At 48.5% G+C, this 25,341-nt stretch overlaps 1 protein-coding gene across 3 annotated transcripts in view; it reads left to right on the plus strand.

The window, feature by feature from the left end:
• Positions 1–308: 308 nt before the first annotated feature.
• Positions 309–25,341, plus strand: part of SLC29A2 (solute carrier family 29 member 2) — a 46,644-nt gene continuing 21,611 nt past the window's right edge. The window contains exons 1-3 of one of the 3 annotated variants that reach the window (XM_075569854.1): positions 309–535; positions 10,276–10,347; positions 12,015–12,096. In XM_075569854.1, coding sequence (XP_075425969.1) covers positions 10,319–10,347; positions 12,015–12,096 — 111 coding nt within the window. In that variant the 5' untranslated portion in view covers positions 309–535; positions 10,276–10,318. Of the gene's footprint in view, positions 536–8,966; positions 9,095–10,275; positions 10,348–12,014; positions 12,097–23,405; positions 23,707–25,341 lie in introns of those variants that run through there. The other 2 variants (XM_075569853.1, XM_075569855.1) reach the window with 2 other exon arrangements.

A 25,341-nucleotide genomic window follows, 5' to 3' on the forward strand; every position in this document is an offset into this window, starting at 1 on the left:
CAGCTTCCTTCATTTTCCGGTAGTATCTTTGCTGCAGACACTTCCTAATATTGGACTGGAGTAAATGACACACTGCTTCCATGTTCACAATGCTCTCTCTGCATTGCATTCTCCACATTGCCTGGAGAAGGCAGGCTGCTTTATTCTGGCGGCAGCCGGCGGGTTTGTGTTCCTCTGTAGGCTGCCTGTATGATGAACTTCTTTACTGGTGTGATTAGCCAGAGATGAAACCTCCTCTATTCTTACTTTTCACAGTCTCTATAACTCTCAGGGCTGCTGACAGGGAGGGGGACACACCGCTGCCACTGCTGTCCTGGGCCCGGCCTCCCTGCCGGCAACCCTAGTTTCCTCTATGCAGGACTGAAGGGCTCTCCCCTTTTCTGGGGCCGCCCCCATCTCTCCCTCCCGTCCCTCTCCTGTAGGATAGAACAGCCCTCCCCTTCTCCAAGCACCGCCCATCTATTCCTCCCGTTCCCAGGCCCTTCAGGCCAGCAGGACTCCCCAGGGCACCAGCTATGTGTCTCTAGAGCCCCAGGTAAGCCCACATGCCCCAGGCCCCATACCCCCTCTCCAAAGTGTGTGTGTTTGGGAGTGAGGCTTATTGTGTGTGTGTGTTTGAAATAGAGTCTTATTGTGTTGTGTGTGTGTGTGGGGGGGGGGGGATTATTGTGTGTGTGTGGGGGGGGGGGATTATTGTGTGTGTGTGTTTGGGGAGGGGGATTATTGTGTGTGTGTGTTTGAGGTGTGGGATTATTGTGTGTGTGTGTGTTTGGGGTGTGGGATTATTGTGTGTGTGTGTTTGAGGAGGGGGATTATTGTGTGTGTGTGTGTGTGTGTTTGTGCGTGTGTTTGAGGAGGGGGATTATTGTGTGTGTGTGTGTGTGTGTTTGTGCGTGTGTTTGGGGAGGGGGATTATTGTGTGTGTGTTTGGGGCAGGGGGCTTATTGTGTGTGTGTGTGTGTGTATGGATAGATAGATATAGTATGGACAGGGTGAGAGGTGGGGGTGTAATAGAGGGTGGGGGGGGGGGTAGGAAAGGGTGATGGGGAGTGTAAGGGGGGGGGGCGGAGGTGTTTTCCCGCAAGACCGCCAACGGTGAGGGGGGCCGTAAACTTTAGTCCTGGGCCCAGGGAAAGCTGTCTGCGGCCCTCTCAGGCCTCCACATAGTCTTCCTTCCATTTACGCACTTCTGAGTTGAGCCTCGCTTTGGTGTCTCCCGCATAACCCTCAGATGACACATTCTACGCTACGACCAGAATAATCAGTGGAGATGAAATCGGCAGCTCTTTACATAGGCTTCCCCTCTCCATAGAAAGGCATGTAGGACAGAGTGCCGACCAATCAGCGTGCGGATGCTGCAATGGACCAATCACCGAGCAGAGGCTCGTCTGTGATGGGCCAATCCAGGACATGGGAGGTGACTGACTCTAAGCCATCTCACAGAGGTGGGCTTGCAGAGAAGTGGGAAATTCAAACTGGCCAATAGGAGTGGTGCCAATTGGACTCATACCCAGCAACGGTTCCATCAGCCAGCCTGATATCTCCCAAAGAGATAGGTGCCTCAGGGTCTGGGCTGAACAATGGCCCTGCTCTGAGAGGCATTGTTCCCCAGACCTGAGTCAGCACCCCTCCCCACTCCTAACAATGGCTGGTGCACCTCACCCCTAACAATGGCTGGGGCACCTCACCACCCACACCCTGGATAGCAGGACTTTCTGCTCTTTGCGTGTGCGCTGGTTGAGGGAATTACCAGCCCTGCACACACAGTCAGAAGCAATACAAGTTAGGCTTAAGCTACTTAATAACATATACCCCCCAAATTACGTTCGGCCCAGGGATACTGCAATAACTCCCGAGTATCCCTTAAGACAGATAGGGACAATGGCTGAGCTTAACCTTTATTAATATGAGCTGCATTACCCCTACTGTCACATCTGTCACTTAGTTGGTCCGGCTCCGCTTCCCTGATATGGTTGGTTGAGGGTTTCTACCTATCAGTACCCGAGGGCCACTTTTCCGGGGTACACAACCTCTGCCTTGGGCCCTCTGGGGATTCCATCATTCCCGGGACGAACCCTCCATTTGCTCTAGACAGGAGGACATCTCCCCCCGCCCCCTTTTCTCTGCGGGGTGTGCGGACGTGTCGGGCACTTTCATGGTAAGCGAAGAACCTCATTTATTTTTCCGCCTTTGGACGACTCCGTCCCATCAGGGATACTGGGGGTCTCCTTCTTTGTTTGAAACTTCAGCAGTGTCACTGTGCGTACCAGGCTTTTCTTGCAGGCAGATTGCGCACAGGCTCATCAAATGAGGAGATATATAGAAAAAAGAGGAGAAAAAAACACAATAGTGTGATACTGCAAATAACCGTCAAGGCAACAAGTATTAAACTCACATTCGGCAAGGATAGATAGGCGTTTCGGTTGTTAAGTGAACCACACTAGTCTGGAATCTCTGTAGAGCTGGAACTGAAGACCTTCTCTCGCAATAGGATTCACAGCATAAACAGGATACTCCCCGCCAGCTATTGCGAGAGAAGGTCTTCAGTTCCAGCTCTACAGAGATTCCAGACTAGTGTGGTTCACTTAACAACCGAAATGCCTATCTATCCTTGCCGAATGTGAGTTTAATACTTGTTGCCTTGACGGTTATTTGCAATATCACACTATTGTGTTTTTTTCTCCTCTTTTTTCTATATATCTCCTCATTTGATGAGCCTGTGCGCAATCCGAACTTTACTCCTCTAACGAATACAAGTGGCTCTGAACTAACCCATTTGCGGTCCGGTGCAGCACCCATCAAAGGAATTTTATAATTTGGACTACTACGTATCCTTTTAGTTCACAGTTGTTTTGCGCTTGTTTTTTCCCCCCTTTATACTATTTTCTTGCAGGCAGAAATATTCAGCGTTAAGCTGATCCTGCTCTTGCTGCCGCAAATCATATTCACGGTCACAGAGACCAATCTTTTCGGTGCGTACCGAGTTCAGGCAGCTCCACCATCCTAGGGGTGTTTTGTGGGTGCGTCTCATTTCTGGACCCACATCAGAGACATCTTCATTCGTATGTATGAGAGAGAGACACTCTTCCGTGTGGCCAGTTTCATTATAGGAAGACCACATCCCGGCAGTATCAGGTGTTCTTCCCCTGACCTCAGGGGGCGCTATTGCAGCCGTTTTCTCAGTGTATGCTAGAACCCCAGCTGGTAGTCCTACAGGTGGGCAGCCATCACTTTGCAGAGTTTGTAGCTCTCACAGGCATCTCTGTAGACTTTATATTTACTGAACGAGCATTTTAAAAACCCATGGGAGTTTTTTGCACAAGTGGTGGGGTAGACTGTGGTCAGAGTCAGCACCTTGTGTGGGCCTGTCGCAGTCAGGCTGTGGCGTTGTGGCTTTTTCCAGTGTAGCTTTCCTGCCTGGGTGTGTTACCCTTTAATTCTGGTCACTTCTGCACGGGATTCTTTTGGTTTTGTTGCTCAAGCTGTTTGCAGGAACTGTATGCAAACACAAGCACAACCATTTTAACAGTCTCTGGGGCCCCTTTGAAATTCAAGGACTCATCCCAACGTCTGACACCATTTGAAGGAGACGAGTGCAGAGGTACAACCAGAAGGACATATTGGGGGAAACAAACCTTGCCTTTTGTTCAGCCCGTAGCATTAAACAATACTGCTTTAAGGCAGCACACAAATAAACACACATCCTATCCACCTGTAAGGGCTAACTCACACTCCCAGTCCCTATCTGCAGGGCTGGGATAATAGCCTCTGACCCAAAGTCTAAAGAGGTACCTGTTACCAGGGGCTCGCTCCCTCAGTCCGGGTCGGTGTCCGTGGGGTGCGCCCCCTGGCAGGTTCCAGTGACCGCTGTGTCCTGGAATAGAGGGGCTGGTTCCCTGGGATCCCTCTCTGGCAGCAAACAGCGCCCATGTGCTAGAGAGATCCCCTGCAGTGTAAGCAGGAGGCTTTTCTACCGGTCTGATGAGCCAGCTGGAGACTGTGTGTGTGTGTGTGTGTGTGTGACCATTATCACCTCGCATACAGTGCTCCCACTGCAGCAAGGGATTCTGGGAATCTCCATACACATGTCATTTCCCAGAATCCCTTGCTGCAGTGGGAGCACAGTATGCTTGCTGATAATTGTTGAAAGGCAGGGTGCAGATCTGTCTAAGACATGTGAATGTGCTCACAAGTGATATTCTTTATTGGCTATATGCTAACGGTGGAGATTTTCTGTTGCCTTTTTTACCCACCATAACTTAAAATTTAATCAATCAAATTTAATCAAGAAACAGCACTCAAAGGTAATGGTTATAAGTGTGCTGGTAATGGTTATAAGTGTGCTGGTAATGGTTATAAGTGTGCTGGTAATGGTTATAAGTGTGCTGGTAATGGTTATAAGCAGTGGTTGACAAATCACCAAAAAATCTACTCGCCACACAAAAAAATCTACTCGCCAAACTAGTACCAAACGTGTGCTGCTTGGGCCAATATTTACTCGCCCGGGGGTTAAATCCACTCGCCCGGGGCGAGCAAATGTATAGGTTTGTCGAACACTGGTTATAAGTGTGCTATGAATTCTCTAACACAGGTTTTCATGTTCCCCTTTGAGTGCTGCTTCTTGATTTCTCTCATGAGAAACATTCTGTTCTATTGATACTTACGGAACATGCACCAAGAAGTAATATTGTTTGTTGGAGTGCCAGTATTTAAAGAAAAGACCAGAATGATCTAATTATCTGCACCAGACAAAATCTATGCAGAAATAGAGGGTGTTTATAGACCCGTAACACACAGCATGTGAGATAATCACGTTAAAACTGGAATATTGGGTCCAAAATGCACACACGTGCATTTTGGACCCAATAAACCCCTTTTATGAGATTATCTCTTGTGCTCTGCGCTATATTGGATTTCTAGGAATCCTCACAGACTATATCACCCTTTACCCCGCACCCTTTACCCCGCACCCTTTACCCCGCACACTTGACTCTATTGGGGCTTTTTTCAGTGCTCTCTCTCCTCGTGATTTATAAGAAATGCAGACACAAGTGTATCAGTTTAAGGGGAAGTGCAGTGTGAATTGTGGTATATGCAGTGTATCTGTATTATACGCAGAGCAGCATTTGAATCTGTATAATACGCAGAGCAGCGTGTGATATCTGTATTATACGCAGAGCAGTGTGTGTATCTGTATTATATGCAGAGCAGCGTGCGTGTCTGTATTATATGCAGAGCAGCGTGCGTGTCTGTATTGTACGCAAAGCAGCGTGTGTCGGTATTATACGCAGAGCAGCGTGTGTGTCAGTATTATACGCAGAGCATCTGTGTTCTATGCAGAGCACTGTTTATACAAAGTAACAGTGATTTCCTTGTGTGCTAATTAATCTGCTCAGATTCAGTTTATAAACAGATTAAAGTCAGACACGGACTCCTTCTTGGGAGAAAAACAAAAGAAAAAGCAGCGCAAAACCTCATTGTGTAATATTCAAATATATTGTGAAAAATTTTCAGCAGGTAAGTATCGCACGTACATCAATAAAATGGTATATAAACATAACATGTTACCACAACATTTTTCACAATATATTTGAATATTACACAATGAGGTTTTGCGCTGTTTTTTCTTTTGTTTTTCTCACTAGTGCTATGGTTTTGGAGCCATTCTATGATATCTACAGCAGCCTCAGAGTTTATCACATGGAAGTTACAGGTTTTATTTAACTTGTTTTGTTCACAATTAAGAATAGTTTTAGGACACTATCACCTAAGTAGAATTATTCACTTTATGTATATAATTGAAACACATTGATTATTTCACTTGTACTATTTAGAGCGCGGTTCTTATTTATTTTATTTCAAGGGACTCCTTTCTGAAATGCCTCTGTATACCACCCCCTGCTCTTATGTAATGTATAGGACCTGTATATAGAGTGCAAGTGTAAGGCACAGAAGAGAGCGTGTGCGAAGAGACAGGAGAGAGCGTGTGCGAAGAGACAGGAGAAAGCGTGTGCGAAGAGACAGGAGAGAGCGTGTGCGAAGAGACAGGAGAGAGCGTGTGGGAAGAGACAGGAGAGAGCATGTGTGAGGAAAGAAAGCATGTGCGAAGACAGGAGAGAACGTGTACGAGGAAAGAAAGCATGTGCGAAGACAGGAGAGAGCGTGTACGAGGAGAGAGAGCGTGTGCGAAGAGACAGGAGAGAGCGTGTGCGAAGAGACAGGAGAGAGCGTGTGCGAAGAGACAGGAGAGAGCGTGTGCGAAGAGACAGGAGAGAGCGTGTGCGAAGAGACAGGAGAGAGCGTGTGCGAAGAGACAGGAGAGAGCGTGTACGAGGAAAGAAAGCATGTGCGAAGACAGGAGAGAACGTGTACGAGGAAAGAAAGCATGTGCGAAGACAGGAGAGAGCGTGTACGAGGAGAGAGAGCGTGTGCGAAGAGACAGGAGAGAGCGTGTGCGAAGAGACAGGAGAGAGCGTGTGCGAAGAGACAGGAGAGAGCGTGTGCGAAGAGACAGGAGAGAGCGTGTGCGAAGAGACAGGAGAGAGCGTGTGCGAAGAGACAGGAGAGAGCGTGTGCGAAGAGACAGGAGAGAGCGTGTGCGAAGAGACAGGAGAGAGCGTGTGCGAAGAGACAGGAGAGAGCGTGTGCGAAGAGACAGGAGAGAGCGTGTGCGAAGAGTGAGGTCGCGGGCATGGTGAGCGCTGAGCCACGCTCACGCTCGGTAGTGGGCCCCTGCAGCCGCAATGAGAGCGGCTTTAGCAGGGGCTCGCGCACGCTTCCGCAAGTGTGCGAAAGAGTAGCCGACATTATTTTTCTAGTTTGAGCGCTCCCGTGAGCGCCCAATGAGGGTGAACCAGCTCCGTGACGTCACTGGCCCGTCCCCCGACACGCCCCCGGACGGCGCGCGAACTAAGGCCAGGGAAAGCACCGCTTTCCCTCAGCGCGCCTCCACACGGCTGAGTCACCATGGACTCAGCCTGAGAGCGTGTGCAAAGAGACCGGAGAGAGCGTGTGGGAAGAGACAGGAGAGAGTGTGTGGGAAGTGACAGGAGAGAGCGTGTGCGAAGAGACAGGAGAGAGAGCATGTGCGAAGAGACAGGAGAGAGAGCATGTGCGAAGAGACAGGAGAGAGAGCATGTGCGAAGAGACAGGAGAGAGAGCATGTGCAAAGAGACAGGAGAGAGAGCACGTGCAAAGAGACAGGAGAGAGAGTGTGTGGGAAGAGACAGGAGAGAGCGCGTGTGGGAAGAGACAGGAGAGAGAGCGTGTGGGAAGAGACAGGAGAGAGTGTGTGGGAAGTGACAGGAGTAGAGAGAGAGCGTGTGGGAAGAGACAGGAGAGAGAGCGTGTGGGAAGAGACAGGAGAGAGCGTGTGGGAAGAGACAGGAGAGAGCGTGTGCGAGGAGAGAGAGCATGTGCGAAGAGACAGGAGAGCGTGTGCGAGGAGACTGGAAAGAGAGTGTGCGAAGTGAGAGAGCGTGTGCGAAGAGACAGGAGAGAGCACGTGTGCAAAGAGACAGGAGAGTGTGCGAAGAGAGAGCGTGTGCGAAGAGACAGGAGAGCGTGTGCGAGGAGACTGGAAAGAGAGTGTGCGAAGTGAGAGAGCGTGTGCGAAGAGACAGGAGAGAGCACGTGTGCAAAGAGACAGGAGAGTGTGCGAAGAGAGAGCGTGTGCGAAGAGTCAAGAGAAAGCGTGAGCGGGGAGAGAGAGCGTGTGCATTTTCTGATTTACCTTGTTATGGATATGTGTGTCTACGCTCTATTATCAGTTTATTATTAATGGATGCATTCATTGTCATAGGCTCTACTGAGAGGGTTATTGTTTTTTGCAGGCTATGCTTGATTTTCCTGCATTTAACATTGTACTATTCTTGTCTATGTGAGCATATCAAGCTTTGTTACAACTTCAGCTTGTATTAGATCATAATCTGCATTTAGCTGCTGTGATTTGTCAGTCGCTTAATAGGGTGCTCCTGCCACCTTTTAACTTTTAGTATTGTTCTTTCATCAGATGTGAAATGAATAACATTGTTATATTTTGGTACACCCGTGTGCTCAATTGGGACACTTTTTTCTTCCTGTCACATATTATATCCCTATCCCGAAGCACCGTTGGCATAAATACAGTGTTTATTACTAGCCAACTTGTGGGTACCTTTATTATACAGAGTGTATGCGGTATCAGAACCCTTTCCCTTTCTCCCATCTATATATGTAAGTAACCGCCGCAAGCGCCGCCCAATCAGCCCGATCAGCGCTAACGGAGACTTAGCCTAAGAGAGGAGAGCGTGCGTAAGAGAGGAGAGCGTGCGTAAGAGAGGAGAGCGTGCGTTAGAGAGGAGAGCGTGCGTTAGAGAGGAGAGCGTGCGTTAGAGAGGAGAGCGTGCGTTAGAGAGGAGAGCGTGCGTAAGAGAAGAGAGGAGAGCGTGCGTAAGAGAAGAGAGGAGAGCGTGCGTAAGAGAAGAGAGGAGAGCGTGCGTAAGAGAAGAGAGGAGAGCGTGCGTAAGAGAAGAGAGGAGAGCGTGCGTAAGAGAAGAGAGGAGAGCGTGCGTAAGAGAGGAGAGCGTGCGTAAGAGAAGAGAGGAGAGCGTGCGTAAGAGAAGAGAGGAGAGCGTGCGTTAGAGAGGAGAGGAGAGCGTGCGTAAGAGAAGAGAGGAGAGCGTGCGTAAGAGAGGAGAGGAGAGCGTGCGTAAGAGAAGAGAGGAGAGCGTGCGTAAGAGAGGAGAGCGTGCGTAAGAGAAGAGAGGAGAGCGTGCGTAAGAGAAGAGAGGAGAGCGTGCGTTAGAGAGGAGAGGTTTGTAAGAGAAGAGATAGAAGAGAGTGTTATAGGAGAGATAGGTTACAATGTGGGAGAGAGACGGTCAGAGGGGTGCATAAGAGAGATAAGAGAGTGTGTAAGATAGATAGGAGGGAAAGGGGATTTAGGACACAATAGATAGAGAGGGAGGGACTGCAGGGATGGGTGAGAGAATAGAGTAGGAATGAGAGGGGGATGGGGAGCACATGTGAGAGAGTCTGAGAAGGGAGAGGGCGATAATTGGAGAGGAGAAAGAGTGGAGAGCAAGTTTGGAAAGGAGGACGAGGACGAGGAGAGGTGAGATAGGGAGTGAGAGGGAGAGTACAGAAAAACCTGTTAGAGAAAGGGGGGGAGGGGGAGAGACCAGGATTGTATGAGAACGTTAGAGAGAAGGTGGGGCGGGGGGTGAGAAGGTTAGAGAGAGAGAGGGGGGGGGGGGAGAGACCAGGATTGTATGAGAACGTTAGAGAGAAGGTGGGACGGGGGGTGAGAAGGTTAGAGAGAGAGAGAGAGGGGGGGGGGGGGAGAGACCAGGATTGTATGAGAAGGTTAGAGAGAGAGAGGGGGGGGGGTAGACCAGGATTGTATGAGAAGGTTAGAGAGAGAGAGGGGGGGGGGGGGGACCAGGATTGTATGAGAAGGTTAGAGAGAGAGGGGGGGGAGAGACCAGGATTGTATGAGAAGGTTAGAGAGAGAGAGGGGGGGGGGGAGAGACCAGGATTGTATGAGAAGGTTAGAGAGAGAGGGGGGGGGGAGACCAGGATTGTATGAGAAGGTTAGAGAGAGAGCGAGAGGGGGAGAGAGAGACCAGGATTGTATGAGAACGTTAGAGAGAAGGTGGGGCGGGGGGTGAGAAGGTTAGAGAGAGAGAGAGAGGGGGGGGGGAGAGACCAGGATTGTATGAAAAGGTTAGAGAGAGAGGAGGGGGGGGGAGACCAGGATTGTATGAGAAGGTTAAAGAGAGGGTGGGGGGGGTGAGAAGGTTAGAGAGAGAGGGGGTGAGGGACCGGGATTGTATGAGAACGTTAGGAGGGGGGGGGGGGGTGAGAAGGTTAGAGAGAGAGGGGGTGAGAGACCAGGATTGTATGAGAACGTTAGGAGGGGGGGGGGGGGGGTGAGAAGGTTAGAGAGAGAGAGAGAGGGGGGGTGAGAGACCAGGCTTGTATGAGAACGTAAGGGGGGGGGGGGTGAGAAGGTTAGAGAGAGAGAGAGAGAGGGGGTGAGAGACCAGGATTGTATGAGAAGGATAGAGAGAGTGGAAAGGGAAGAGACAGTAAGACGGTGAAGGAGAGGAGAGAAAAGAAGTTAAACGCGGGGTGAGAGTGACTGTCAGGGAGAGCTGAGAGAAGGGAGAGGGATTTGTGTTAGAGTGCTGGGGGAGCGATGGGGAGGAGGGGCTGGGAGAGGCCAGGCCTGTCACTCTATCTCTCAGGGCTTCAGAAGTATCCCCATGACAGTCTCTCATCCTCTCCCAACAGTCTACGCTCCCTTCTAGACAAGAGCTGCAAGAGAGACCCCAGGATGTCTCGTAAAGATGTGCCACATGACAGGTAAATCGCCCCACTAGTTCTCCTCTTCTCTCTCCTCTCCCTTTTCTCCTTCAGTTCCCCTCTATAGCCCCTTCACCCCTCTCTCTGTCTCTCTCCTTCACCCCCTCTCTCTGTCTGTCTCCTTCACCCCCTCTCTCTGTCTCTCTCCTTCACCCCTCTCTCTGTCTCTCTCCTTCACCCCCTCTCTCTGTCTCTCTCCTTCACCCCCTCTTTCTGTCTCTCTCCTTCACCCACTCTCTCTGTCTCTCTCCTTCACCCCCTCTTTCTGTCTCTCTCCTTCACCCCCTCTCTCTGTCTCTCTCCTTCACCCCCTCTCTCTGTCTCTCTCCTTCACCCCCTCTCTCTGTCTGTCTCCTTCACCCCCTCTCTCTGTCTGTCTCCTTCACCCACTCTCTCTGTCTCTCTTCTTCACCCCCTCTTTCTGTCTCTCTCCTTCACCCCCTCTCTCTGTCTCTCTCCTTCACTCCCTCTCTCTCTGTCTCTCTCCTTCACCCCCTCTCTCTCTGTCTCTCTCCTTCACTCCCTCTCTGTCTTTTTCTCCTTCACCAACTCACTCTTGTTCACCCTCTCTCTCCTTTGCCCCTTTCTCTCTCTCTTTGCTTCCCCCCCCCCCCTCTCTCTTTTCTTGGTCCCCTCTCTCTGTCTCCTTTGTCCCCCCTGTCCTTCCCCTCTCTCCTTTGCCCCCCCTCTCTTTCGCTCTCCTTTGCCCCCCACCCCTCTGTCTCTCTCCTTCGCCCCCTCTTTCTCATGCACTCTCCCAATCTCGCCTCTCTATCCCCTGCTCAGACAGGTCTAATGTGACAGTAGTCATTGCTGTGCAGCCATGTGACAGGTTCCTGCTTTACCTGTTTATCTGTCACTGCCACAAAAGGAGGGACACGGTGCCATCTGGCTGTCACTATGTCACCCTGCGGGGGGAGGGACATACATGTCATAGCTCCCTTCTGTCTGTGTCACCCTGTGGGGGGAGGGACAGACTCATAGCTCCCTTCTGTCTGTGCCACTGTGTCACCCTGCAGGGGGGGAGGGACAGGTTCATAGCTCCCTTCTGTCTGTGTCACTGTGTCACCCTGCGGGGGGAGGGACAGACTCATAGCTCCCTTCTGTCTGGGTCACTGTGTCACCCTGCGGGGGGAGGGACAGACTCATAGCTCCCTTCTGTCTATGTCACTGTGTCCCAATGCGGGGGGAGGGACAGACTCATAGCTCCCTTCTGTCTGTGTCACTGTGTCACCCTGCAGGGGGAGGGACAGGCTCATAGCTCCCTTCTGTCTGTCACCCTGCGGGGGGAGGGACAGGCTCATAGCTCCCTTCTGTCTGTGTCACTGTGTCACCCTGCAGGGGGAGTGACAGGCTCATAGCTCCCTTCTGTCTGTCACCCTGCGGGGGGAGGGACAGGCTCATAGCTCCCTTCTGTCTGTCACTGTGTCACCCTGTCTATCCCTATGTGTATCTGTGTTACTCTATCTGTGTTCCCTCTCCCACTTGCATGTCTGTGTCACTGTCCCATGTATCACATGGTGGAAGTGGTCACTGGGTCACTGTGTCACTGTCCCTTCTCTGTCACATGTATCACATGGTGGAAGCTGTCACTATGTCACTGGGTCACTGTCCCCTCTCTGTCACATGTAGGAATCTGTCACTATGTCACTGTGTCTCTATCACAGGTATCACATGGTCGGAGTTGTGTTCTTCATCCTGGGCCTCGGGACTTTGCTGCCCTGGAACTTCTTCATCACAGCAATTCCTGTGAGTGTAACATTGTGTGCGTCTGTCTATGCGTCTGTCTGTGCGAGCGTACGTCTGTCTGTGCGAGCGTACGTCTGTCTGTGCGAGCGTACGTCTGTCTGTGCGAGCGTACGTCTGTCTGTGCGAGCGTACGTCTGTCTATATGTGCGTGCATACGTCTGTCTATGCGTCTGTCTGTGCGAGCGTACGTCTGTCTGTGCGAGCGTACGTCTGTCTGTGCGAGCGTACGTCTGTCTGTGCGAGCGTACGTCTGTCTATATGTGCGTGCATACGTCTGTCTATACGTCTGTCTGTGCGAGCATACGTCTGTCTGTGCGAGCGTACGTCTGTCTATATGTGCGTGCATACGTCTGTCTATGCATCTGTCTGTGCGAGCGTACGTCTGTCTGTGCGAGCATACGTCTGTCTGTGCGTGCGTACGTCTGTCTGTGCGAGCGTACGTCTGTCTGTGCGAGCGTACGTCTGTCTGTGCGTGCGTACGTCTGTCTGTGCGTGCGTACGTCTGTCTGTGCGAGCGTACGTCTGTCTGTGCGTGCGTACGTCTGTCTGTGCGAGCGTACGTCTGTGTGCGAGCATACGTCTGTCTGTGCGTGCATACGTCTGTCTGTGCGAGCGTACGTCTGTGTGCGAGCATACGTCTGTCTGTGGCAGCGTACGTCTGCCTGTGCGAGCATACGTCTGTCTGTGCGTGCGTACGTCTGTCTATATGTGCGTGCGTCTGTCTGTGCGTCTGTGCGAGCGTACGTCTGTCTGTGCGAGCGTACTTCTGTCTATGCGCGTGCGTCGGTCTGTGCGTCTGCCTGTGCGAGCGTACGTCTGTCTATGTGCGTGCGTCTGTCTGTGCATACGTCTGTCTGTGCGAGCGTACGTCTGTCTATATGTGCGTGCGTTGGTCTGTGCGTCTGTCTATGCGTCTGTCTGTGTGAGCGTACTTCTGTCTATATGTGTGTGCGTTGGTCTGTGCGTCTGTGTGCGAGCATACGTCTGTCTACATGTGCGTGCATACGTCTGTCTATATGTGCGTGCGTCGGTCTGTGCGTCTGTCTATGCGTCTGTCTGTGTGAGCGTACTTCTGTCTATATGTGCGTGCGTCGGTCTGTGCGTCTCTGTCTGTGCGACCGTACGTCTGTCTATATGTGCGTGCGTCTGTCTGTGCGAGCGTACGTCTGTGTGCGAGCGTACGTCTGTCTGTGCGAGCGTACGTCTGTCTGTGCGAACGTACGTCTGTCTATATGTGCGTGCGTCGGTCTGTGCGAGCGTACGTTTGTCTGTGCGAGCGTACGTCTGTCTATCTGTGCGTGCGTCTGTCTGTGCGTCTGTCAATGTGTGCGAACATACGTCTGTCTGTGCGAGCGTCTGTCTGTGCGTCTGTGCGTGCATCTGTATACAGCATATATACAAACCTGGGCTCACACCACCTACCTCCAAAATGATGGGTTTTAAAGTAAAGTGAAGATCAGCATTTCAGCCTTTATATTGACAAGATGCTCTTGATAAAGACGTCAAAAGAGAAGCAGCTGGCACTCCAACAAACAATATTATTTCTTGGTGCATGTTCCGTAAGTATCAATGGAACAGAATGTTTCTCATGAGAGAAATCAAGAAGCAGCACTCAAAGGTAAACATAAAAACCTGTGTTAGAGAATTCATAGCACACTTATAACCAACGTTTTTCATGTTTACCTTTGAGTGCTGTTTCTTGATTTCTCTCAAGAAAAACATTCTGTTCTATATGTATATGTACTGTATATGTATATGTGTCTGTGGTATGTTTACTATATGGGTAGGTTTACTGGCTATGCATCTTAACCCTGGCTGTGCTCAAAAGCTGTGAAATGCAGCAAGCATAAGCTTTAGGGGACCATGTCATATGGTTTTGCAGCAAAAGGTGGCACTGTGTGCTCATTTGTATGTCACTTCCCAGAATCCCTTGCTGCAGTGGAAGCACTGTATGCTGGGTGATAATGATTAAAGGCAGGGCTGCAGACCTTTCTAAGACATGCAAAAGAGCACACACTAATATTTCCATTTGCTGATATTATGCTCTACATTGACCGTCACTCTACATTAAAACCCATTATTTTGGAGGAAGGCGGAGTGAGGACAGGTTGGTTTCCTGTATACTGAATTCAATCTTCTGCTTGGAGCACCCAGGCCCGTATACTGTTTGAATATATTGGGTGGCCTATTGTTTGAGATATAGATATATATTTATATAGATAGATACAGAGAGAGAGAGAGAGAGAATAAGGTGCGCAAACTATGTACAAATAATATCAAATGATACCAATGGATGCTGCCACAATGTTTAAGTTATACACAATAACCAAGAGTTATATTAGAAAAAGAAACAAAAAGGTGCAAACCAAAAATAAGTGGATGGAAAATAGTTAGAAACCACCTACAAGGACAGAGATACCTCCTGTGGCGCTGAGGCAAGGATAGGGATTGGATTGTGGACAAAGTTCTTCCGATTGATAACCTCAAGAGAAAAGACAAAACATGCAGACAGCACTGCAATAGTGCATTACCCAGGGACAACAATGATAATAATTATAATAATTAAAGTTACACTCAGCACTTGCTAGATGCAATTTGAACTTTCTTCAGCAAAATAAATGTGGTTTTCTGCTTGGGTTCAACGCCTTAACATATCATCTACTGACCTCTGGGTCCTATTGCATCCACACTTCACACATTCTCTGTGTATGCTGTAAGTACAACTGGTCATACACAGTGGGACAGACTTCACTTGCAGAGTCTGCACTTTTACTTCGGCCGGGATGACCATTTTAAATCCCCACTCTTTTTCTCAAACCCACAGACCTTTCAGTGTCTGCCCGCATTCTCCACCATATATGGCAAACTGCTCCCTTTATGTAGCGCTGCCGTTTGCCCAGGCTCTTCGCGACACAGTCTTCTAGGGTTTAATTTGTAGAAAATGGGGACACACGTGTATACACACAAGGGGCACTCAGCCTGCAAACTTCAGTAGTTTATTTCTCCATTAGTGACACCGTCACTTTAAGAACAAAATAAATCATAAAAGGAAACATCTACTCCTGTCAGGAGTCTAACTCTCAAGCATATCCCTATCCGCAATATTGGCTGGGTAAGCCAGTTACCAACTTTAAATAACACACAGGTAGAATAACATTGAGTCTTTAACTGTGAGATGGGAACAGCGTCACAATAGATCCTCAGATGCTGCAACACATGGGGGCGGTCTTCTACCCTGAACTGGATCCTGGGGAGCAGCGTCCTCCCAGCTTCCAGGCCATTGGCCTGGGACATAGTAAAGTAGGCTGTGCCGAGCCGCGCTGAGCAGATGCACTTACCCCCTGCATCTGTCACCAGCGCAGCTTTAGCAGCCGCTTCCGCACGCGTGCGGAGGCTCAGGTATTTTGAAGAGACAGGCAAATTTAAAATTTGCCGCTCAGGGGACCGGAGGAGCGGTCACGTGACCGCTCACATCCAATGGGAGCGAGGGACTAGCCCCGCCTCCCGTCATGCCTTCGCCCCGCCTCCAAAGCGCGCTCACTGCCTCGCCTGCCAGGACACAAAAAAGCTCCAGTTTGAGCAGGCGAGGCAGAGCAGAAGCGCGGATCAGAGCGGCCCGAGGCCTAAGAGAGAGACTGGAGCAGCCAACCTAACTGCAATATATCCCTGTTCCTTAATTAGGAGAGCAGGTGAGGGGAAACCAGAACTATTGTAAAGTCTGGTATGGATTTCCTATCCACCAGCCTTAGTGACTGTGAATCTGTGGGGCGGATCACTTCCATACCAAGTCTGCGCTTTCTTCTATAAATCAGAAATTTCTTGGATGGCGGATAGGCAGCCTTTGAAAAAAATCCTGGGACCAAAATAGCAGTATACTGGGTACAAACTCTTGTTGCTGTTTTTTTATGTGCCATTAAACGTTTTGTACCCAGTATACTGCTATTTTGGTCTCAGGAATTTTTTCAAAGGCTACTGCACCGCAATCCAAGAAATTTCTGCATTTGCACTCCAACCTGGTAGGAGCACGCCCCACAGCACCTGGATCTCAAGAGATACAGTCATACCCCGTATTAACATACGCAATGGGACTGGAGCATGTATGTAAAGCGAAAATGTACTTAATGTGAAGCACTACCCTTTTCCCACTTATCGATGCATGTTCTGTACTGCAATTGTCATATACGTGCATAACTGATGAAAATAAGGCATGTGTAACAGGCTCTATAGTCTCCCCGCTTGCGCACAGCTTCGGTACAGGTAGGAAGCCAGTATTGCTGTTCAGGACGTGCTGACAGGCGCATGCGTGAGCTGCTGTTTGCCTATTGAGCGATGTGTACTTACTCGCGAGTGTACTTAAAGTGAGTGTCCTTAAACCGGGGTATGCCTGTATGTGAGTTTCCTTTATCCTGTTTACATTATACCCATGGCCTGTGACACCCATACTAAGTATACCCTGCATATGGGTTAGTGGGAGTCCACAAAGAGTGGCTCAAAAGGGTTTTAGTGACAAGGACTTAACTGCATTTGCTGTGTGATTTGGAACTATTTTATTGTTTGCACTGCATGGCTGTTTCCTGTGAGCATTGCATAGGAACACTGGCTCCAATTCTTTCACCTTCTATAAATCAGACAGAAAGCTGCCTACTATCCTGAGACTATGTATATATATATATATATATATATATATATATATATATATCACGTTTTAAGTTACGGTGGCTGAAAAAGGCAACAACATTCCCCAGAATCCCTTGCTGCAGTGGAAGCACTGTATGCTGGGGATAATGGTGAAAGGCGGGGTTGCAGACCTGCCTAAGGCTTAGTCCACGCTAGCGCTGATCGTGCTGAGCGGGCGGCGCTTGTGGAGGAGACTTGTATATATAGATATATGCAAGTCCCCGCTCACGCGGTGCGTGCAGCGCTTGTGCGCGTGCACACACGCTCAGCAAAACAAAAAATCTATACTTACCGCATGCTCAGCTGGCCCGTAATGCCCCCCCCCCTCCGCGCCCGCATACAATAGGACACCCGGCGCTCATGTTTGGAGCGCTCTCCAAGCATGAGCGCACTCAGCGCCAGCGGGGACTTAGCCTAAGACATGTGAATGTGTTCACAAGTGATCTTTTTATTTGAGAGGTATATATCAGTTATATATTTAGTATCTTTTGGCTAAAACCTATCAAGCTGCAGCCACGTCAAGGCTCGCCCCTCTCAGCGGGTCCCTACACTCCCCATGTTACACTGTGTGCTTTGTATAGAGAAGTGGAAAGAAAACAGTGATGTAGTCATTAAGCATGGTGTGCGTGATGTGTATACAGTGCCTGAGGGGCTCAAATTCAGGCACACTATGTGCTGCGTGTCAGCTAAAGGGCAGTTAAATCTAGTGTGTGTGTGTGTGTGTGTGTGTGTGTGTGTGTGTGTGTGTGTGTGTGTGTACAGTATACTGAGAAAAAGTGTGTGTGTGTGTATAGAGAGAGAGAGAGATTAGTTATGCCACTCCTAAAAGACCGGGGTTGCAGAAACTCCATATAAAGGGCCACTCGTTGTCGGCACAAAAATATCAAATGTATTTGTAACGGTGATGAGAGACATACATGATAAAATATAATTAAAAACATATAACCAGCCGTATCTGCGTGGCCTGTGAATGTGTCTGCGTGGCCTGCTAATGTGTCTGCGTGGCCTGCGAATGTGTCTGCGTGGCCTGTGAATGTGTCTGCGTGGCCTGTGAATGTGTCTGCGTGGCCTGTGAATGTGTCTGCGTGGCCTGTGAATGTGTCTGCGTGGCCTGTGAATGTGTCCCCGGTGCAGTTACATGCTGTATGGTTCCTGAAGTGGCCTGTGAATGGTGTTAATGGTGTCTGTAGATGCAACCAGTACTAGAAAACACCATCTCACACACACAACTGACCAATAGAATTACAGGTATATATGAAATTACAGAGGGGTAGCATGAAGTCCCCCTAAAATAAATGGATACCTGCCTCCAGGAAACCACAGAATACCCCACAGTGGGAGCACAGTAAGAAGGCTGCAGGTAAAACAGCCACGTGTGCAGCATAGAAATAAACCCTGGGGGAACACAGTGGTACAGGATTGTATTAATGCAAAATGCGTCCAAATAGCAGGAGGAAGCAATATAAATGCAATGAAAACAGCTCTACAAAGGGGGTCTAAACCGGAGCAGCAGTCTTAGGCTGCGCTTATAGTGCCGGCGACAGCGACGTCGCGTCAAAACAAATGCATGGCCGCCGTCACATGCGCTTATAGTAAGCACGACGGAGCGACGGCTTGGTCACGATCGCTGGGAGTCATCTCTATTTGATTTTTCCAGCGACCCCAGCCTGACGTCGCCGGCGCTATAAGCGCAGCCTTAACAATGTATCCTCCCTGAAAAGTGAACTATAGAGACACTGATGAATATACGGTTAAATACCGCCCTGCAATGGGGCAGAGAAGAAAACAGGGAGTCCCAAAGGAGGCAACGCTTATGAGTCCTGCACTTGAAATAAAATAGAATCACCAGAGGTCCGCAAGGGGTTAATGGGCAAAACTGCAGGGTCCTGTGGGGAGACCCGCGGTCTGACTGCAGATTCAGGACAGAGGGGAGACAAATTGCCACAACCAGCACTTCAGGAGGCTGCAGAGACCTTTTGTCACCACCTTACCCTCATTCATTAAAGACACAAAAGATGTCCTCACAAAGCTGGATGGGATTTCAGTGGCAGATGACTGTATTCTGGTTACCCTGGATGTGGAGGGACTATACTCAAGCATCAGGCATGACCAGGGAATATGGGCAGTCAACCACTTTCTCAGCACACGCAGCCAGTACCATCAAAAACACAACAGTTTCACAGTGGAACTACTACAATTTGTTCTGCAAAGGAATTATTTTTGGTTCAACAAAACCATCTATCACCAGATACAGGGTACAGCCATGGGCACCAAATGTGCCCCAACATACGCCAACCTGTATCTGGGATGGTGGGAATCAACAGTAGTATTCTCTGAGGAACTCGAACACTATACCATCTTTGTGGAAATGTGGTTGCGCTTCATTGACGACGTGCTAATAGTGTGGCGTGGGTCTGAGGCCATGCTTAAACAATTTATTGAGATTCTCAACACAAATGACCTCAACCTTCGCCTGACCCTTGAATATAGCCCTGAACACATATGTTTCCTCGATTTATTGATTTCAAAGGGTGACAACAGCATCCTTGAAACAACAATATATCGGAAAAAGACAGCCACCAACAGCATCCTTTTGGCCAGTAGTCATCATCCCAAGTCCCTTATCAAGGGAATACCGGTGGGACAATTTCTTCGCCTTAGAAGAAATTGTAGCAATGATGAAGACTTTGAAGACAAAGCAAGGGACATGAAGGACCGGTTCACTGCAAGGGGATATAGTCAAAAAACTATCAAAAGGGCCTACAAGTGGGCCAAACACAAAGCCAGATCTGAACTGGTCAAGGACAAAAAAATACAGCCAGAACAAAGAACAGTAAGATTCATAGGCACCTTCAACAAACAATGGAAGGTGGCCAGGGAAGTATTACTAAAACACTGGCACATTTTAAGGGCAGACGAAGACCTATGTGATTCCATACCACCCTATCCAGCCATGGTCAGCAGACGGGCGAAAAATCATAGGGATCATCTGGTCCACAGCCACTATAATGTGGCAACACCCAGGGCCACCTGGTTACCACCCCGTGTCAATGACTGCTTTCATTGTCAAAGATGTAAAGCTTGCCAACACATGACTGTATCAAAAACCTTCAGTAACCATGACAACACGAAACATTTCAACATACGCAAATTCATAAATTGCAATACAACAGGAGTGATTTACATGGGAACGTGTAAGTGTGGGAAAAAGTATGTGGGAACAACACGCCGTCTGTTCAAAACACGAATTCTGGAACATGTGGGATCTATCCGGAATAAATTGGATACCCCTGTGGCTAACCATGCGAATAGGTGTCAACAGGGAGACCTGAAAGCCATATCGTTTGTGGGGATAGATCAATTCTCTCCAGGAATCAGACGGGGGGACTGGGACAATGAACTACTCAAGATCGAGTCCAGATGGATCTACACATTAGGAACACTGAGCCCATCAGGACTGAATGAGGGTTTTGTTTTCAGCCCCTTTATCTAATTTCTGGTTTTTGGATATCAAGTAACCATCCACCCAGTATCCACCAAGACCCCTTCATTTATTTATGCATTCATTTCTTCATCATTTTCCCATTTATTGAAGTCCTGTCCATACAGCAATCAATATAGCCTCCTAGTGAGCCCACATTCATAATCACATACAAGCAAAGATAAGACAGAGATCATCAGTGTGCAGTTTATTCATTTATTTATTTCATCAAATCAATGGAATACAATGTATTCTTAAGGTATAGTCTATAACCATAGATATACCACTAGCATTATCAGTGACTAACCATCACCATAACCAATGAATATTAAATCCTATTACACTTACCCCCACCCAATGTGAGCATCTACAGCAGTAATGTATCACATATACACACACTATTCTAGCCACAGTTACCCAGCCCACCAATGTTTTGCAATCAGGCATATACAATTTGCAACACATTGTGGGCATATGAGTCTGGCAAAGTAGTTGCTACGAGTTACAGACCACATATAGTGCACTCTCAGCAGTGGGATATATCATCTGTCCTGTACCAGCAACGAAGGGGTTAAGTGTCATCACAGATATATTCACAGTGACTATATAAACCTACCTCCACACACAGGGACCTCCCCTTATGCGCCCTGAGGAAGCGTTCACAAGTGAAACGCGCGCGTCGGCCACCTACCTCCTGCACACGCGGGAAGCTTTTCATTTGAATGTAGCCTTGCATGGATATTGCTCCATGCTACTGCACAAACAGCTACCTCCGGTGTTATTGTTGTTTGGATCTTGCGAGTAATTACCTTACTGCAGGATCTCTCTGCCCCGAGGGGCCAATCTATTACCCACTAATTAGCTAGGCATGCCCTCGAGCATATCAGCGCTGATATACCTATGATCAGCGCTGATATAGGGGACAATGCGGCTATAAGTTAAACTAGTTTGCTTTCTACCTGTTATATGGTGTTTAATCAACACTTTGTCTACCGAGTGGGGGTGGGGTGGATACGGGTCCACACGACCTGACCTCAAAATATTTACCTCCCACTGACAATTCATGCTAATCAGCTGTGAGTATCGGCATTTTCAGTAAGCACCAACGGCGCCTTGCGGCTGTCTCCCTAGCGGTATCTCAGTACTCTGAGCCGTGAGTTTACCTATCCCAGCTTCATCAATTGTCCGGACTAGACAATTGCTGCATACTGTATACTCAGGCTACTGGTACTTTATGAGTGTTTTAACCCCTGAAACGCTGTGGTGGTTGTTACGTTACACCTACTTGCGCACCTTCTCATCCTGTTATTAAAAGGGTGAATAACTTACGTGTGCTGGGGGTCTGCACTAACCACATTATATGGCACTTACCTGTGGTAACGGAACCGCTCGCAGCAGCTGCCTTAGGCCTTGCCCCCGCTGCCTGCTACAGTGTCCGCTGTGGCGGACGCTGCGCTCACGATAGCCCTCCCCGCAATGGCGCCGGGCCCGCTGCGAGGGGGGGCCGCAGCGCTCGCGCGAGAGCTACTCCTGCTCTCAATAGAATTGAGAGCAGGAACTCGCGTCGAGCGGCTAGGCACGCCCCCTGGCGGTTCAGCCAATGAGGGCGAACCTGCCGGGTGACGTCATGGCCGCGCCCCCGTCACTCCTCCGCCACGCCCCCCCCCCCCCGGTCTCTGCTCCTGCAGTGAGCTGCAGACCGGGTAATCGCCGGAACGCGCAGCCAAAAGCGCGGGCGCGCATTACAGCGCCGTGACCGGGGCCTTAACCGTAGACAGACAACGAGGATACATTCTCCGACAGGAGTGAGTGTGTGTCTATATTAGAACCAGCGTTACATCTACATGCCGCCTTTAGAATCACTCAAATACGTTTTCCCATATTCTGCGCACGGTGCTTACTGATTATCTACCATGCACCATCTGCAGTTAAGGTATCACAGTGGCGCTATCTAGTGCTTTTCCTATGCCAACACTCTCATACCAAACCTCTCAGTATCTATACTGTACTATACTTGTCTGCCCTTATCTCCTGAAGTGAGGGCTGTATAGGTCACTATCTTAGACCTGGCCAGTGTATCACTCTGGGGTTACCTATACAGAATTGATACTCTGTCCTGACAGCGTAACTGAGGTTTTTCTGTAGCTAAACACCATACTACCATACACGGGTAGTTACTCTACTGGTTTGATTTACCGCATATCATGCATGGATGTGTTAATGTACACACCATATAAAGTCAGCCAATACAGCGCGTTAAAATACACGCCCTGATACATTCATATTGAGACACACTTTTTCTTTATAGTGGGTCCTATAACGGCTCCTTCCCTATATCTTTAGGCAGCTATAAGCATAGCATCAGATCCCGAATATCTATTAGGGATCTCCTTATGTACCATCTACCCACCTAGCCATAGCTGGGTTACCAATGATACAGTCACGTGCTGTTGAATTATACCATTTAATTTTATTTTAACCCCCCGTTTTTTATTCATTGATAATCAATAAGTATTTTAACATTACAATCATACATTTAGTTGTGACAGAGTGCTTGAAGACTAGGTTCCTTTTCTCCTGTATACACACACGGCTGCAGAGTGAAAGCAGACCCATCAGCCTTTAGGTCATCGAGCAGGGAAGGCAGGCAAGACAAGCAGGCATGTACGAGGCAGCATACAGGAACCCCAGGGAACGGCCAACTTGACTCAGGCAGCAGGGAGGGAGGTACAGGGGTGCCCAACGCCGCGTTTCGCCAAAAAGGCTTCGTCAGGGGCGTGACACTGCATGGTTCATCATAGGATTAAATGCCCTGAACACGTGGCATCACTTGATTAGATATAGATCTATATGGCAATTATGTGTGTGTGTGTGTGTGTGTGTGTATACACCACTCAATATAACCCAAATAAGTGATATCTGAAAGAACATTACATTGGTGTCAAAAATCAATACAGTATAAATGAAATATAACAAGAAGTCCCCTGTAAATTGCCAAATAAAGGAAGTGTCCAAATAGTGAGTTCCTAACAGGATGGCACAAATGGAGACACAGCCGCTTGTGGTGGGACGTCCCGCATCCACAATAACTCTACAAGGCAGAACAAAGACGCGCACGCTCCATAGGGTAACACCGTTTTAATGTACAGCAAGTGAGAAATAGACGGAATCGCACTAACAAACAGTGGGTACCATTGGCATGTGACCTGGTATCAGGGAAAAGCAGCACTCCGTCCTCTGCAACAAACCACGGGGGACTGATGATTCAATCTGAAGCCGCCGGTGCATCATAGCTCACAGTCCGCTGGTTGGGAAGATGTTATCCAATTTTTCCCACTTCGTCGGATGGTCCCGGCAAAGACATCCACTCCGATGTAACCCACGCCAGTCAGTGTCTTTCGGGGAGGTGAAGAGAATACGGTCGCCGGATGGTGTTGGCAGTATTTGGAAGCGTGAGTTGGTTCAGGGTAACGTGATCAGTGGCCACTCTCGGTCTGCTCCAGTAGAAATGTCCCAACGCGTTTCGTCACTCTGAGTGACTTCCTCGGGGGTAACTTAGCAAGCTGCAGTCACATGAAGGTTCACCCCTATCAGCAGGTCCCTACACTCCCAATGTTATACTGCGTCCTTTGTGTTTCCTCCTCGGAATGCAGAAAAGAGGAATGAAAACAGTGATATAGTCAGTAGCATGGGGTGCGTGATGTGTATACAGTGCCTAAGGGGTTCAAATTCAGGCACATGTCAATTACAGGGCAGTTAAAACGTGTGTGTGTGTATGTGTGTATATTTATATATAGATATATATATATATATATATATATATATATATATGAGATATTACCTGATGGAGGTCCAGTAACAAGGAGACAGCACACCAGGGGTATATTCAAAGTAGTATGTATTATAGAAACATACAGGCACCTCAGCCAACGTTTCGGTCTGCAGAGAGAGACCTTCCTCAGGGCTGCAGACCGAAACGTTGGCTGAGGTGCCTGTATGTTTCTACAATACATACTACTTTGAATATACCCCTGGTGTGCTGTCTCTTTGTTACTGGACCTCCATCTGGTAATATCTCATTTATTTGATTTTCTATGGGACTAGCATCTGGATACCTTGCGACATGTGAGTGCTGGTTGCTGCAATTATCTATATATATATATATAATGGAAATATTCCTGTATGCTCATCTGCATGTCTTAGACAGGTCTGCAACCCCGCCTTTCACCATTATCACACAGCACTTCCACTGCAGCAAGGGATTCTGGGATATGACATGCAGATGGACACACAGTGTCACCTTTTGCTTCAAAGCCATTTTTAACATGGTTCCCTCCCTTGCTTTGCTGTGGAGGGTTTTTGTCACTTTTTGTACCCACCATAACTTAACCAAGTATATATATATATATATATATATATATATATATATAAAATGTTCTTCAGTATTAGGTGATACCTTTTTTATAAAACCTCTGTTTTAGCCATAGATTCCTTTGTAAACCAGTATTGCCGACCTGAGGAAGAGAGGAGAACTCTCGGAATCTTGTCCTATGACATAAATTGTTAGTCCAAATAAAAAAGGTATTACCTAATATTGAAGTACTCATTTATTCTGCACTATCGCAACTGGACTAACGCGGCTATTTCCGTTTTATTTATTTCTATATATATAAAACCGGAAATAGCCGTTATATATTCTGCCCATGCTCACGTATGAATGTGAAACCTGGGCCTTAGATGCGAAGATAATTCAGAAGCTTCAGACAACGCAAAGAAGGTATTACCTGAAGACGTATGAAGAGATGCATGCTGGGTATTACCTGAAGACGTATGTAGAGATGCATGCTGGGTATTACCTGAAGACGCATGGAGAGATGCATGCTGGGTCTTACCTGAAGACGCATGGAGAGATGCATGCTGGGTATTACCCGAAGATGTATGGAGAGATGCATGCTGGGTATTACCCGAAGAGACAGGAAAAAGAATGAATGGTTTCGAAGCCAAACAAATCTCACATCATCACAAGGATGAAGAAATTAAAAATGGCGGTGGACCGGGCATATCACAAGAAGAAAGGACCATCGTTG

The sequence above is a fragment of the Ascaphus truei genome, chromosome 14 (assembly GCF_040206685.1).
Source record: "Ascaphus truei isolate aAscTru1 chromosome 14, aAscTru1.hap1, whole genome shotgun sequence".
Lineage (NCBI taxonomy): Eukaryota > Metazoa > Chordata > Amphibia > Anura > Ascaphidae > Ascaphus > Ascaphus truei.